The sequence below is a fragment of the Lithohypha guttulata genome, assembly GCF_036872675.1.
Source record: "Lithohypha guttulata strain CCFEE 5908 chromosome Unknown scaffold_3, whole genome shotgun sequence".
NCBI lineage: Eukaryota > Fungi > Ascomycota > Eurotiomycetes > Chaetothyriales > Trichomeriaceae > Lithohypha > Lithohypha guttulata.
In genome coordinates this window covers 519,172-534,173 of record NW_027042752.1, presented here as the reverse complement: position 1 = coordinate 534,173, position 15,002 = coordinate 519,172, and the positions used below count along the sequence as shown (strand labels likewise).

Here is a 15,002-nt window from a genome sequence, read left to right as displayed (position 1 = left end):
AGTACGACTGTATCTGGTCGAAGCAAATGAGGCACAAAACGATTTCCATACCCAAAATACGATTGTCTCAACTCTACATGGCTTTAAGACTCCGTTTTGAATAATCAAGCATTTGAGCAGATTCAAAGTTTTATAGTGCTGGTAGAAATCTGGAGAGAGAATATCAAAGAAAAGGGCACGCTGTGTCGGAACATACGTTCGCGCTCCTCTCTTCTGTCATTTTCCATGCTTTCCCGTGGCCTATAATTTGCTCTTCACATGCTCTTCATCATCCGGTATCGTTATCGCGACCTTGCCCCATGTATCTCGACCACCAAGCGCTGTCAAAGCAGCAGGCAAGCTTTCCAGGCCTATGTATTGCTTGTCGGTATATGTGATGCCTCGTATTTGGCCTTTGTTTATCATCTCGAATATGCCTTTCCATGTTGAATGCAGTGTCTCGTTCTCCATCACAGCATACCTGCCCCAATGCAGGCCAACGATGGAGATATTCTTTAAGAGTACCCTATTCAAAGCCAGCTTTTCGATATTGCCGCCTGCGAAACCAATGACAACGAGCCGGCCGTTCCAGGTGATGCATTTTATCGATGGGTCGATCATGCCTAAGTATGGTTAGTCAGAAAGAAAGGAGTATAGACAAGATTCAACTGACCGACTGGGTCGTATACTACGTCTACACCGGCCTGACCATTGCCTGTACGGTTCTTCTTGCAAATCTCAATGACTTTTTGAGGCCAGTCCTTCTGCTTGTAATCGATGACATAGTCTGCACCATAATCCAAGCAGATTTGTCTCTTTCTTTCCGTTCCTGCCGTTGCAATCACTGTGGCACCTATCGCTTTCGCAACCAAGACTGCAGACAAGCCCACACCACCAGCACCAGCGTGAATCAGTACCCACTCACTCGGCTTGGTCTCTCCCCGCACTAGCAAACCACCATAGGCTGTCGGCATCGTGACATAGAGTCCGGCAGCGTCTTCAAAGCTCCAACCTTCGGGTATGGGCAGTAGACTGCTTTCCGGGGCGAGGATGTGTGTTGCATATGCACCCTGACTCGATCCAAATACTCGGTCTCCAACCTTGAACCTGTGTCCTGTTTGTGTGCTTATGGTACCATCGAAACTGCCTACTACTGAGCTGCCTGTCTTCTTGGAATCTGTAGGTGTAGCGAGGATCACACCAGCGAACTCAGCACCAGAGATCCACGGTAGAGGTGGTTGATGCTGGTATTTACCTTGGATCTGAAGAAGGTCGAAGAAGTTTGTGCCTGCTGCATGGATACGGATGAGGTATTTCTCAGCATGCGGCTGAGGGGTCGGTTCTGTCGTTACAGTGAGCTCTTGTGGTCCTTTCACATATTGAGAAATCTTAACGCAGCGCATTGTGATGGTGGACTGAGGATGGTCTCGTGGACGAAGCGTTGTGTAGAAGATAGCTCGAGCAGCGGTTAATAGGATGTTGTAGCCCTAAGTAGTTGTGTCCAGTTGGTTCCTTACAACACGAAAACGTATCTCTAGCACTTCCTGCTGCTCGTCCATCTTCAAGTTAATAAGAAAGTTGACCATGGTCGCACCTGCCGTAGCTGAGCCTCGGTAGGAGTGGTTATCGTGAGCTAGGCGCAAGCGGGCAAGCGCGTAAATGCGGCTTCCTCAGGCAAGAAAGTTGAGCGAAAGTCGTGTTTTTACCATGTGCTTTCCGGATGTTGATCTGATCAGCGTCTATGTTGCCTGATTCTGTTCCTTCTGATCGATTGCTTGCCTGGCAGAAGTGAAATATAGAGTTCCTTCACTCCCGCGCTTGGCGATATACACGAGGCGGCTTCTGCAAGAGGTGGCAGTGGCAGCTAATGTCGTCGGTAGACGAACTACGCTCTCTAGCCAGCGATATCACTGTCGGGTTTGAAGCACTTCTGAACAGACTTGGTCAATTAAGGAAGGTCGAGGACGATCTACGGCGACAACTAGAGAGGGCAGTTGATAGGGTGAGTACAACTTCACTTTGCCTGTGTACTTTACCTCGTGATGTTACAATATCATTAGCTCTAGAACCGAGTCGCAACTTTGTGACATGGAGGATTTCCTTTGATGTCTGATTGTTATTTCACTATCCAACCATCCATTTTCCTCTGGCGCAATCCCATGCTGACGCCCTGTGTTTAGTTCAATTCGGATGACTCCAATAATCCGTCCGATGGTGCCTTCTCAGCCTGGCAAGACGAGATAGTCAAACAGATATCCTGTCCTCCTACCAACTGCGCTCAACCCATCAATCCCGAATCACTGCCGGAAATAGTAAAAGCAAAGGAAGCCGTCCAACTTCTTCGATCAAAAATGAATGCAGTGGCTACACCTCGAAGATGCCCTGTGCCACATAAGCCTGTGGTCACTGATGAAGTTTTGAGCTCATCGACCCCACGGAAATGTCCTGTCTCACACAAACAGGCACCTCCTGCTTATGAAGAGATGGAGAAGGATTTCACAACACAAGGCAAGCCCAGCAGTCTTGAATGTCCGTTCGCAAGCATGACCAAGGCCGGTCTATTGGATGGCGAGGTCGATCCGATTGCTGCTGAATTCCATGCTGAGGTCTTGTCGGCGCGGTCTCTAGACGAGGCTAGAGGATGCAATAGATGTCCAATTCGTTTCCTGGACAAACATTCGCCAGAAGAGATTGCACAATATTTTGAAAAACACAAGCATGAGTTGCCACGAAGCCATGAAATTTGCGTCAAAAGATATCAGCAGAACGAGTCACAAATACGCGAGCTGGACGAGAGATACGGAAATATTGTTAGCATGATTCAAGGACTGGGCAATAAGCACAAGCAATACTTGACTAGCGATCAGCAGGAGACGAGTATAGACGCGAAATCAGCCGAAGCCGTTCAGCAATGGGCAGATGGTGTTGATGGAGACGCGAATTTGACCACTGCACCACTTGACCCGGATCAGCGACTGTCGCACTTCAACAAACCGCTTCGGGACGTACGAGTGGGAGAATCACCAACACGTCCTTGGGGTATACATGTCCCTATGGACCAATCCAAAGCTGCTAGTGCAGTAACCTCGAACGCGTCCAAACCACCATCAGTGCAACCATTGGACACTGCTTCGAGTCGCAGGCAAATACCTGACCCAGTCGTCGCAGACGGCGCCGCTTCTGCACAAGCTACAAGTCATATTTCCACCACCCACAATCAGCGAAGCAACCAGATCATCTTTAACGGACCTGTTTTCCTGGGTTATTCGGCAGAACAGGCGGCTCTCTTTCTTCGACAGCTAGGCAATGGACAACGGCTTTAGCACCTTCACTTCGATGTTATTCCATTTTGACAGCGTTTTAGCGGGCAGGCACTGGAGCAATATGGGCATGAATGAGCGACTATGGAGTTTCAAGAACAATAACAGCACTGCTTTCAGAGGAAGAGGAGTTTACTCGTAAAAAATGTATTTTGCAGATCATGTAGGTACGCTAGGAGTCATCAGGCTCACTGATAGACAAAAGTCTAGAGTCGTCATGAACTATGAAGGTCCTTTTCGTCTTGCAACAAGTGTGATATATCCACCAGCTCTAGTCGTATGAGTCTACAATATGTGGACTCAAGGACTGTGACTTCGTGAGAAGAGCTTGTAGGAGAAGCAAGCAGCTGGAAAGTGAGCGTTGCGAAATTACGTTTTGCAGTTTATGTAGATGTGCATAGTCAGCGCTTTTGGAAATTGAGCTGGTTGCAAGGCCTGATAGGCGGTCATTATAGATCCAGTTGTGAGACGAAGATCATTCTTGACGTTCAATTGAGTTGACGTGCAGTGGTGAAAGAAACAATGGTCGTGGGAAAACAAATGGTGTGAGGAAACTTTCGCCAAAGAGAAACAGCGATCTCCGAACGAGGCTCTTAGCGTCAGCCTCGTGTTCGTCACGACTTTCATTGACGAAGTCGCCAGTTGAGCAGCTCTGGACTTCAGCTTCTGTATCACTGTCATGGAGTCTTCGTATATGTGCTTACGATGTGTTCGACAGCTTACTGAAGTTACCAGACAAGCCAGCCGAAGGTTAGCAGTACAGGGTCAAGTTCAGAACTTCTCGTCAACTACGAAGCGACAGTCCAATAGACTCCAGCAGAGATCGCCGCAGCAGATACGGACATGGTCCTCCAAGCAGCCCGTCAACCGGGCAGCTGCTCAACCAGCACAATATGAGACGGACGACTTCGAGACTCAGAGATATCCTCCCAATCTGTCGCCATACGGCCAATATAGAGCACCTCTGCTCCTCCGACCAGACAACCTCTTTCACTCTTTCACAAATTCTCCAATTCCGGAAATAAGGCAAAGAGCACAGTTTATGAGGCAGCATGCATATTGTCCACATCCTGCGCATAAACCCACACGAGAACCCCAAGGGCCGCACGATGCGGAAGCGAAGAAGTATGGAGAATATTCAAGACAGCCTCCAGCACATGTACATTTCGAGTGCCCTGATTGTGGGATTCCGTTGTACTGCTCCGAAGACCACTGGGTAGGTGACTACGAGGCTCATGTTGAAATATGTGACACACTGAGGACTATCAATGAAGATGATCATGATCTGAGGTCAGGTCGTTGGTTCCATGAATTTGAATACCCTGGACCACAGTTGGATGAGATCGTGGTGAACATGACGAACTGGGATACATTCCTCTACACTCGACAATTTGAGGCTATCAACCAGGATCGAAGTATGAGACAGGCGACAAGATTGCTCACGTATCCAGCCACCATTGCAAGCGTGCTCCACGAACTAAGTCCATACAACATAAAAAAAGATGGGAGATTGACCTTTGAGGGTCTAAAGAGTTTGAGTGCTTTACGATACACGTTACATCCACCGAGAACAGGTCAAGGCTTGGACATTTCCGGTCTGCGTCTTGCTAGTCCGCCAATCAGGGTATTCATCCTAGGAGCTAGAGCAGAATCTTCATTGCCGAGAGACATCTGGGCGCAGTTGTCACATCTCTTCCCTCGTGCATCGATACACCTTGTCTTCATTGGTCCAGAGTCGATGGTTGGTAGAGACTCCGAGTTCCCACTGCCAGACCGAACGCCTGAAAATCCTTTCGGGGCCATAGTGGAGGACCGAATATCGGACAAGATGAAAATCACTACATACGTCGACTATTTCCACACTCTCCATGAAGCAAACTTGTTTTACCCTTACGATCCATACTTCGACTGCTTTATGCTCTTCCATCCGGGTCTTGGTCATCCAGCGTCAGCACATGAATGGGAAGAGACTTTGCCTCAGCTACTGAGCACGAAAGTGCCAATCATATGCACAGGATATACAGATTGGGATATGCAAAGAGATTGGAAATGGGTCATGGAGAAGTGTGCTGGTGAGGTCGATCTACTAATGGAACCTGGAGAGAATCTCTTCAGGAGTTTGAGATGGGACCTGAATGATCTCGATCCGCAGGATATCAGCTGCGGAAATTGGGGTGTATGGGCTTTTAGAGGCAAGAGGTATGTTATCCGTCTGATGCGAAACTCCATTACTAACAATACACAGATACGAAGCGACATATAAAGGTGGACAGTAATTATATCATCATATTGAAGCACTCATGCAATGACATGATGTGTTGTATTACTATGTCCTGATAGTGTGGACGTAAATACCCATGTGTGAATCGTGTCAGCTAGCTCATGGCATTTGATGCCATCTCTAGACAGTCATCAAGGCCTTCTATCGATACCATAGGCTCGGTTCGAGTCAACCACGATCCCAGCTTGCAAAACCTCGTGGCACCATGCCAGCCCCCTTGTCTCCAAACTTCATTGTTCTTACCATCATAATATCCCGCTCTGGCAGAGTACTGCCCCCATTATGACCACGAGGCAAGAATCTATTAATATACTTCTCCGCATAGCTTTCCGGCAATCCACACAATTTCGCGTCCTCGATCGACTTCTTCACCCAGACGACATACTCCCTCTCAACCCTCCCCTCAGTCAACCTCTGCACATCAACATACACAACAGCCTCCACTTCCTCGCCCTCATCGACCCGCCACTCCGCCCCTGCTTGCTGCTGAGGCATCCTCTGAACCTTGAGTTTCTTCTTCTCATACAGCCAAGGCACACCTTCGCTTTCGTCGAGCGCGGTCTCATCTCTATGTGACAGGAAGCACAGGCTACCCCAAACTTCGTCGTCGGGATTGCCGGGAATAATGTTAGCATAGCCGGTCTCGTTGATGATCCAGCGCCATCCCTGCAGACGAGCGAGGCTGATGAAGAGGGAGTCTGGGCAGCGTTGTTTCATGGTGCGTGGGGAGAGGTTTGATGCGTAGCCGAAGTAGAGGCATGTGTAGCGTTTGAGGTCTGCCTCGGTGCTAGTGTCGTTGGTAGTCTGTGCATCGGGGCGGTGCTGGGTGGTATTCTCGATACTGGATATGCGTGACTCCGCGAGAGCTTCGTTGTGCTGCACCTCGGCCATGGCGTTAGCAAACCCGGAAGGTGTATATCTACTGGCAGAATCAGCTAATAGTCTGCAGCTACTGGACGAAGGCAGGGCAATGGAGGTCATGGCATAGTCACTGTGACGCAGTGTTCGTAGCAAGGTAGTAACGAACGTTGTGTCAAGCTATACTCGAGTAGTGCTGATCCAACCCCTCATGGAGGCCACGAAGGATGGAAGAGCTAAATATTTAATGGGCATGATTGGCTACTTGTTCGGGCACATGGCTAAAGTCGTAGCTATGAGTGATTGATTACAGAGGCAGCCTCTATCTGTGGCAGAGGATGCCAGAGAACTGTAAACGTTGCGCTCAAATTACTGACCGAGCTTTTTCAGAAAGATATCTTGCATGATGCGGTTCTCGCTTACTGTGAGCCTTGCACGTGGGATGTGCCTGTGGTCACAGTATGTCCTAACTGCTGTCGCCTTTAATTTCTTTACAATGTAGTGTCTAAAGTTGCAAGTTCGGTAAGGAAATTGCTAGTCAAGGTACCAGGCAGACCACAAGGCAGGCAGGCGCTGGCCAGCAATGAGATAGGATAGCTAAGCAGCAAGCCTGTGAGAAACTTTTGTAGGGGTACGCCTGAGGGGCTTACCACAGTACTCCTGTTGAAACGCATATCGTTCGGTAATTGAAGTCAAATCATTGTTTCTATCTCACACTCGTACCTGGAAGGCAGACTGAATGCGCCCGGCAAGTCGGTTCAGTGACCAGCTCCTTGGCGGCTCAGCCAAAGTCGTATCCAGAGATTGCAGTATAGGTTGATACTGATAAGTTCATTCGGAACACGAGTGCCGACCTACTTACAGTATACATATCCAACGATCTCGTGGCCACGAATATGTCGTAGGTCAAGAGATGAGATCGAGCTGGAAATCGTATAGTTTGCGATCGAATGCAGGGCAAATCTGATGCATGGAAGCTCACGAGTGGCGAAGAAATTTGAGCGGAGGAAAACGCCAAGGCCACCCGCGTCGATCTTCAAAGCACGCCAATTTCAAGCCTGGAACCAGGGACTAATTCAAGGCGCAGCGAAGCCGTTAACCGATAATTTGGACTGAAGTACAATCCGATTCTCCAATGACTTCATCTTATTCGTGACATAGACATTCTTTCCTCTGCAATATGTTGAGGTAAGCTCTTGACGCATTGATTTTTGGGTACTGTAACTCTATGAAAGAAGGCGCAGCTTTTGTTTTCTAATCACTTGCTTTCAAAAGCCTTCATTGTCTCGTTGTAGAACATTCCATCCCAATCAACCATCTTGTACAAACAATATCGTTTGCGACAGACATTGTTCCTTTTGTACACACTCAACACTAATACTCCTAAATATTAATACGACTGTGGTAGCCATCTTCTGACACATCGTATACCTTCACAAGTATCAGTATTACAAACACTACGCACGCACCAGTCTCACATCCTTCGTCGACAATCTTAAGATGAAGTTCTCGTCAGCGATTGTAACGTCATTATTATGCGCCAGCACATTCGTCTCAGCACTACCACCACGACAGCCTGCAGATTCAGTCCTGATAGAGAGGATACCATCGGCTGACTCATTCGATGGCGCGAAATATACCGAGCTAGAAAAGAGAAGAGGTGGTGGCGGTGGACGTGGAGGTGGCAGTAGCAGTGGCGGCAGAGGTTCTTCCAGTTCTGGAGGCCGAGCCAGCTCATCTTACTCCTTCTCGCCCTCGTCGAATCTAGGTGGTAGAACCCGCGACGGTTCAGGAACACCTCCGTCTTATGGCGGACGATATGCCGGTGGTGCTGCCGTACCTTACCAAGCAGGTGCAAGGAGTCCGACAAGAGGCGTCGCCCCTTTCCTCCTGCCAGTGGCAGCGATTGGTTTCTTCCCTCTACTTTGGCTATACCCTGTCTACGCATATCCTTATGTCGGATATGGTGGTTACCGCTGGTACGAGGACGGCAGAAATCGAACAGCCAACGTCACATGTCTTTGCCAGCAGTACTCTGTATGTGGCTGTGATCCAGATCCAGAAGGCAACCAGACAGCACTAGCCCTTACCCTGACAGACGGCGCTGGCTCAGGTGCACCTGTAAACACCACACAAGTCAGAGTTGTCGATTTTGGAGACGGAAATACAACAGCCTATATCAACGGGACCCTCGACAATGGTACCACTGCTGCTGGCGGCACAGACCCAAGCAATGAGAGCCAGATCTCCGCTGCTGTACAACTCATGGCGAACTACGGTGGTTACTGGGTGGCTGCTGCTGTGGCCAGCTTGTTTTTGACAGTGGCGTGATTGCCATTCAGGTATATTGACATCTGGTTTATATCGACGTCATTGTTGGATTATTGTTTTAGATACCCCAAATAAGCGCTTTAGTATTTAGTCAAGATAAAATATCTTCTCACACGTTATTGTCTCTTCTTTTTATGTGCACGGAGTTGAATACGAATACTATTCGATACCGCTAGTCGACGACCCTGTTACAGTTCACATCAAGCCAAGCAGCATTATCATACTACTTACGAATCCAGAAAGTTTGTAGCGACCAATGCAGCTCAATGATCTCATTGTATCTACTATAGCCATTGTATCTTAGAGATTGGACGTATAGGTCTTAGTGCGAGAAACTCAAATTGAGAAAGCTACAGGACAATCATGTTGAGCATATCAGATAGCATTATATCACCAAATCGAGGCAATCAACCTCTTTACACAACTAACTGAAGCTTTTTTTGTACAAATATCATTGATTTGCATCTGTCCAGAATCACAAGTCCTCCACGTCCCACAGATCTTGCTCTTCCGTCTTTGTGTTCACGTTCTGCCCGTGCGAGTTTTGTGACCATGTGTCAGCAGAACGACTGCCGGCTTGCTCGCTGCTGCCAGTGGACTCCCATGTTTTCTTCTCATCCTCTGGCTGCGAATCCGAACAGGTACTGTACCTGGGTACATGACCGGCATCGCTACCACTACCACGCGACGTTTTTGTCCACCTCCCTTTGCTCCAAAACCAAGAATGATTTCCGTATGGCATACCATCACCCTCGCCCTCGCTATCACTACCACTCTCGTTCTCATTCTCGCTCTCATCGAAGTCGAACTTGAAGGGCACTTTTTCTTGTTACGTTTTCGTTGATGCCACTGCGGCTGTGTATCTGCTGGCCTTTGTGGTCGTGGCGGTGGTTTCGATGGGTCCTGCGGAACCTTGAAAGGACGTCCTTCTTCTCTGAACTTCTGCCTGTAGTACTCTTCTGTTCGTACCTCGACGCTCGTAAACCATTCGTGGTATGTTCGCCCAGATTCCCAGCCCGGATAAGGAGGATCTGGGGTTGCTTCTGGTTGTGGGAACCAAGATGGAGGAGGTGCCGGTTTTGGAGGGATGTAACCGTTTGCGACTCTTTCCCATGCGTCCTGGATTTGTTGGAAGCGCATTGTCGATGCAGGACCTGCTTTGTCGGGGTGGAACTTCAATGCAAGTTCTCGATACACTTTTTTGATCTGTATTTTAGGAGTGCCATATTGGACACCAAGAACTTGATATGGATCTAGGAGAGTAGACATCTTTGTGTTGTGTGACCGACCGTGGTGTAGTCGTATACCAAGGGTTAATATGGCGTAAATATGCTATAGAGAGACTCTCTGCGGTTCAGTCAGAGAATACTTCAGGCAGCAGCCACATAGCCCATTGTCCAAACAAGATGTCACTATCTGAAGTGTCGGTAAAAGAGTCACGAAGTGATACTTGTACACTATACGCAACTTCGTATGTACCTCATCACTATTCAGTCTCCGGGTCGTTCACCACCTGCCAACATCGGCTTGGCTGGATCCCATGGGCCAATGACCACGTTCTTGTACCTCTGCAAACTAATCAACCACCAAGCACATCCGCCCATGATCACTGCCGTGGCTACACTTCCAATAGTGATTCCAATTGTACTTCGCACGACGACATGCACGCACCAGCTGAAACAGAAGCCGCAATTGCCGTACTTGTGAGTGTAGGATTGTGATAGTATGAGACCAAGGCCTGCCGAGGCCATGACAATCAGGGTGATAGTCAGTGCAGTATGCATTGGAAACGATCGCGTCCGTAGGTACCTGCGGTAAAGCGGGAAGAGTCCGAAAATCTGGATGGAGAACAGGGTAAGCGAAAAGACAGAGGTTGTGGTAGGCAATCTGGAGGCGAGTACCGTGGATGCCATGACAGCCGCGTTAGTTGATAGAGAAGAAGGGTATGTATTTTGTGGCGGAAGCGTCGCAGCATTTGAGGAAGGCTGCGCTGGTGTCGGCGATGTCAAAGGTTGCTTTGTCGAGGCGATGCCTGATGATGGATATGCGCTCGGTGAAGCGACAGAGGCTGCCGCAGGCCGATTGTAGTTCTGGTACACAGAAGAAGCTGTCGTCGATATTGAAGCATGAGAAGGCTTATTGTGGAGTATTCCATTCTGTCTGCTCGAAGCAGAATCTCCAACGTTGTCCTCTTTTTGCAGCTGCTGCGACTTCGCAGTAGGTACATACTGGCTACCATAATCGAAGAAGAATATGTTGATGATCAGAAGCCAGGTAGCCAAGGCCCAAATGCTATCACTTGAGGTCGACTTCGTGAGCGACTTGAGGATCGGGCTCAATCCTAGCAAAGCAAAGTAGAGGAGCAGGGCTGACTTGAACGTCTTGATTCGTGCTTGATTGCGAGGTGAGACACTGGGAGGAAGCGTCGTTGGTGACTGAGGAATGTAATTATATGAAGCATTACTGGTGTACGATTTGTTGGAGAAGACTCGCATCAGCGAGGCAGATGCGTATCCATCGTCAGAGTTTGTGAATAAGTTGTGCTCCGCTAATGGTTCAATGGGAGATATTGACTGCAAAGAGGCCTTCGATAAAGAGGGAACATGACTGCTCTGAAGCTGACCTTCGGCGTTTTTGGCTATGAGGTTTGAGGTGGACAAGCTGAGACCTAAATCTTTCTTGAAAGTGCCGTTTGTGAGGTTATTGGTGTGTCCATTCATGGTAGTAGGTCTTCGGACGTTGCTCGAGCTGTTGTTCGACTTATCTTCTTGAGCAGCCAATGTAGACCTTGGAGCAACGCCGTCAATCTGAATACTGCCATTGTTTTCGTCCGCAAACTGGGCTTCCATATCAGAGTCCTCTTCACACTTCCACTGGTCCCACATGATCCAGCCTACCACACTAGCAATTGTTCCGCAGAGCACAACAGCTACAGGACTCAGACGATCTTGGTAGATACCAGCATATGCGGACACAAACACTATGACTGCCGCGACATGCTGCACAATCACCATGGAATCTGCAACAAGAGGCCAAAACTCATAAGGTCTGAATTTCGGATTCCACTGCAAGTGCTCCAAGAAAGTAGTAGGATCTGTATAATTGTCCGGGTAGCCTTTGTGCTTTATCCACAGTAGTTTCTTCCATACTTGAGGCTGATGCCTAGCTCTTCGCCTCGCAGCTCGTGCAGCTCGTCTTTCTTGCTCGAGTCGTGCCGCAACAGGTGGGATAGCGGGTGGCTGTCGAAGAGCAGCAACTGAAGACCGTAGCTGGTCAGGAGCAGTAGGACGTAACGCTACTGCTGCAGCTCGTGCTGCAGCAGATGGTAGGGAGACAACGCTGCCATCTAGTGAGGCTATGGGCTGAAGTCGAGGTGGTGTAAGTGCATCTTCGGGTGCAAGTCTAGACGGGTCAGGAGAGTAAAAATGCCCGGATGGTCTGATGCGATTTGGATGAGTCTCAACGGGCACAGGAGGTGGGATAGGCGATGGTGTAGCAATGGGAGTGTTAGTGGATGAGGACGTTGGGTCGGTGGGCTTATTCGGTGGTGAAGATGGCGGCGCCATAATGCGCCTTGTATTGTTATCGCAGAATCATCTCGTAGTTCGGCTTCTGCGAGTCAGACGCCTAGCTACTTTAAGGAGGAGAGTGTATAGAGCATCAAGCTTTGTAATATTGTCCTTGCAAAGCACGGTATATCATTGAAGGATCAACGCTGAGCATGCAGGATTGTATTGAGCCTGTGACACTGGAACGAGCCACCAGAGGGCGGCTATTAATCGAGAACGCCCTGCGAGATTGGTTACTAGTAGTACTTCTGCATATTACTACTGCTGAGCGAAAAGAAGAAACCACCAGATAAATACAAAACATTAGATTCGTGCAATATAAAGACCGAGCTATCCTTTTGTGTATTACCAATGCGTATACATTGCGCCTAGCCGCCAACAATGCAGAAGCAACGTCGTCCAAACGCATCAATCCTAGCAGACATGGAAATGCTCCAACAACACGGACCCAGGTGCTTGCAGGATTAGCAGAACAACATTTATTGTTCCTCTTCCGACTTCGTCTTCATGCGATAGCTGTACAGCTTTCCGAGCCAGTGTTCCAGTGCATCACGGCCTTCTTTAACTCTCCACACTTCCTCAGACGGTGCCTTCTGTACAATCTCCCATCCAAGCAGGTTGTCTGTGATCTTTGTCAAAGCTTTTTGTTTTTCCTCCCAAACATCATCTGTCTTGATGTGACGGCCACTGGTGATCACAACCAGCGGGACTTCAGGCTGTTGAATATTGGTGGCTGACTTGACTTCGCTCTTGGTCAAGGAGTCTGCGACCAAATTCTCCTGCAACTTGTTCTTGATGAACTTGCCACCTTGGTAGGCTGACTTTCCGTAGACACGATCTTCCTTGGTTCGATGTTTGAAAAGAGCACCTGACAGTCTATCGAGACCGAGAGGAGAAATGATACCTCTACCCCAAAGGACGAAACCTCGACCTGGGCTTGAGACGCGGTAGAGCAGATCCTCGTGAAGGGCGTCGATGAGCATAATACCTAGTTTGGTTAGCCAAATTACAGAACACAGAATATGGGCACTTACCTGCAATGTTTCGCACGTTTCGGGCAGAGAAGATACGTGTGTAGATGCCACCAATACCGGCACCAACCAGAATGAATGGTCCCTCCTCCCCTCGGATGGCGAGCGCTTCGCTAAGAGCACCGGCTGACATGCCAGCAGAATGTGGAGAAGGAGCATTCTCTGACCATGCTAGGCCAGGTCTATCCCACCAGCAGTATCTGTCAATGGTGCCGTTCTTGCGAGCGTCGTAGACCCAATCTTCCATGCTGTCAAATACTGGCATATAGCCGCCTTCCAACAACACAGTAGGTTTAGGCGAACCATCCTTGTAAAATGTTTGGTTGCCTTCACAAGCGACGTGGACTCGATATTTGTCACCGTCAACCAAGTATCGCTCGCCAGGAGCTGCAAGGGTTGCGTCTCGAGATCGAAGGACGAGGACAGCCGTGAGCAGGATGACGATGATGACATACAGAACCATAATGACTGTAGCAAGGAGTATGGCCAACCACTCCTTCAGCGTTCTTCTTGTCTCTTGTCTTCCTGTTAGACGTTCCTCTTCTTCAGCTTTGCCCCATTTAACAGTTCGGTTCGTGATGACATTGTACAAAGCAATCAATGCTGCCCAAACCACAGAAGCAATTCCGACCCATCCCTCTTCGACTCGAATCTGAGGTACAGCCAAGATGATGATCATGTCAATCAGAAGAAGCACCGAGATGGACATGCTCAGTATGCTCATGGCTGATGACGGCACGGCGAAGAAGATAAGACCGACCAGGAGATTGCCGATGGTCAATGAGGTGAAGGAGAAGTCGAAGAATCCAGAGCCTCGCGAGTTAAATCGGGGTGGACTGACAAATATCGACACCAGCAACAGCACCCACCACAAGAACGTGATCACCAGGAAGATGATTTCGAACCATCGCAGTGCTCGCACCGACCAGAGATTGTATGGGGATACTGCTGGGTCGTCAGGGCTTAGATAGCCTCTGCGGTCAGGAGGAGGAGGAAGAAGCCTCGAACGCTCGTTGGCTTCTTCGGACTGTCGAGGTGTATCTGTCTGTGATGTTGAGGTAGTTGGTCTGCCATTCTCTTGATCCTCGTCTTGCTCTTCCTGATTATTCTTGCTGCCCCAAAGCGACACCATTGTCACGACACTGCTCTAGAACAGCTGTGGTAGCTTGTGCAAGATGATGTCTGACCTTCACAAAGTCAGATAAGAAGTGTTGTGGGGTGGGAAGTGATGGAAAGAAGTCACGTCCTGCGTGGCTATAGAGCTTGTGGTATCGCAGACTGCACGCATGAGCTGCGATAAAAAGATGTGTAGCCTTCCTTGCAGTTTGCCGCGCTAGTACGATCGTCATTCGACAGGAAGAAGAGGAGTTCGAGCATGAGCTCACCACCACATTGGCCGATGACGTCTTCTACAGGCTCGATTCCAAGCTCTTTCGAGGCTGGAGCGCCAGCTTCGCCCACGCCGTTAGTCTGGGCGCGTCCATTTTGAACTTCCAGCTTTTCCTAGCATGTGCAGCCTCCTGCTATTCGATGAGGACGCAGGCATTGACCTGTCTGCTCAAAACTCTAGACTCAACAGATAGACTCAGTGCAGAAGTACTGCAAAATTTCCGATATGTGAGCAACGTCATTA

The 15,002-nt window shown here is 48.9% G+C and overlaps 8 protein-coding genes across 8 annotated transcripts; 3 read left to right on the top strand and 5 right to left on the bottom strand.

Moving 5' to 3' along the window:
- Positions 1–240: 240 nt before the first annotated feature.
- On the bottom strand, positions 241–1,382 carry LTR64_003981 (uncharacterized protein; the record flags this gene model as incomplete). The annotated part of the gene is made up of 2 exons (XM_064898331.1): positions 241–602; positions 653–1,382. The coding sequence occupies 2 exons, from the start codon at positions 1,380–1,382 to the stop codon at positions 241–243; spliced, it is 1,092 nt and encodes a 363-aa protein (XP_064754288.1).
- Positions 1,383–1,846: 464 nt separating this feature from the next.
- On the top strand, positions 1,847–3,302 carry LTR64_003980 (uncharacterized protein; the record flags this gene model as incomplete). The annotated part of the gene is made up of 2 exons (XM_064898330.1): positions 1,847–1,981; positions 2,160–3,302. The coding sequence occupies 2 exons, from the start codon at positions 1,847–1,849 to the stop codon at positions 3,300–3,302; spliced, it is 1,278 nt and encodes a 425-aa protein (XP_064754287.1).
- Positions 3,303–3,978: 676 nt separating this feature from the next.
- Positions 3,979–5,575, top strand: MSS51 (translational activator for mitochondrial COX1; the record flags this gene model as incomplete). The annotated part of the gene is made up of 2 exons (XM_064898329.1): positions 3,979–5,498; positions 5,545–5,575. 2 exons carry the CDS (start codon positions 3,979–3,981, stop codon positions 5,573–5,575), a joined length of 1,551 nt encoding a protein of 516 aa, XP_064754286.1.
- A 173-nt stretch (positions 5,576–5,748) lies between these two features.
- LTR64_003978 (uncharacterized protein) lies at positions 5,749–6,471 on the bottom strand (the record flags this gene model as incomplete). Its single annotated transcript, XM_064898328.1, has 1 exon — positions 5,749–6,471. The coding sequence occupies one exon, from the start codon at positions 6,469–6,471 to the stop codon at positions 5,749–5,751; it is 723 nt and encodes a 240-aa protein (XP_064754285.1).
- A 1,147-nt stretch (positions 6,472–7,618) lies between these two features.
- LTR64_003977 (uncharacterized protein) lies at positions 7,619–8,769 on the top strand (the record flags this gene model as incomplete). The annotated part of the gene is made up of 2 exons (XM_064898327.1): positions 7,619–7,626; positions 7,911–8,769. The coding sequence occupies 2 exons, from the start codon at positions 7,619–7,621 to the stop codon at positions 8,767–8,769; spliced, it is 867 nt and encodes a 288-aa protein (XP_064754284.1).
- Positions 8,770–9,598: 829 nt separating this feature from the next.
- LTR64_003976 (uncharacterized protein) lies at positions 9,599–10,038 on the bottom strand (the record flags this gene model as incomplete). Its single annotated transcript, XM_064898326.1, has 2 exons — positions 9,599–9,715; positions 9,739–10,038. The coding sequence occupies 2 exons, from the start codon at positions 10,036–10,038 to the stop codon at positions 9,599–9,601; spliced, it is 417 nt and encodes a 138-aa protein (XP_064754283.1).
- A 221-nt stretch (positions 10,039–10,259) lies between these two features.
- Positions 10,260–12,335, bottom strand: GPI2 (glycosylphosphatidylinositol anchor biosynthesis; the record flags this gene model as incomplete). Its single annotated transcript, XM_064898325.1, has 1 exon — positions 10,260–12,335. The coding sequence occupies one exon, from the start codon at positions 12,333–12,335 to the stop codon at positions 10,260–10,262; it is 2,076 nt and encodes a 691-aa protein (XP_064754282.1).
- Positions 12,336–12,817: 482 nt separating this feature from the next.
- On the bottom strand, positions 12,818–14,501 carry LTR64_003974 (uncharacterized protein; the record flags this gene model as incomplete). Its single annotated transcript, XM_064898324.1, has 2 exons — positions 12,818–13,326; positions 13,373–14,501. 2 exons carry the CDS (start codon positions 14,499–14,501, stop codon positions 12,818–12,820), a joined length of 1,638 nt encoding a protein of 545 aa, XP_064754281.1.
- Positions 14,502–15,002: the final 501 nt, after the last annotated feature.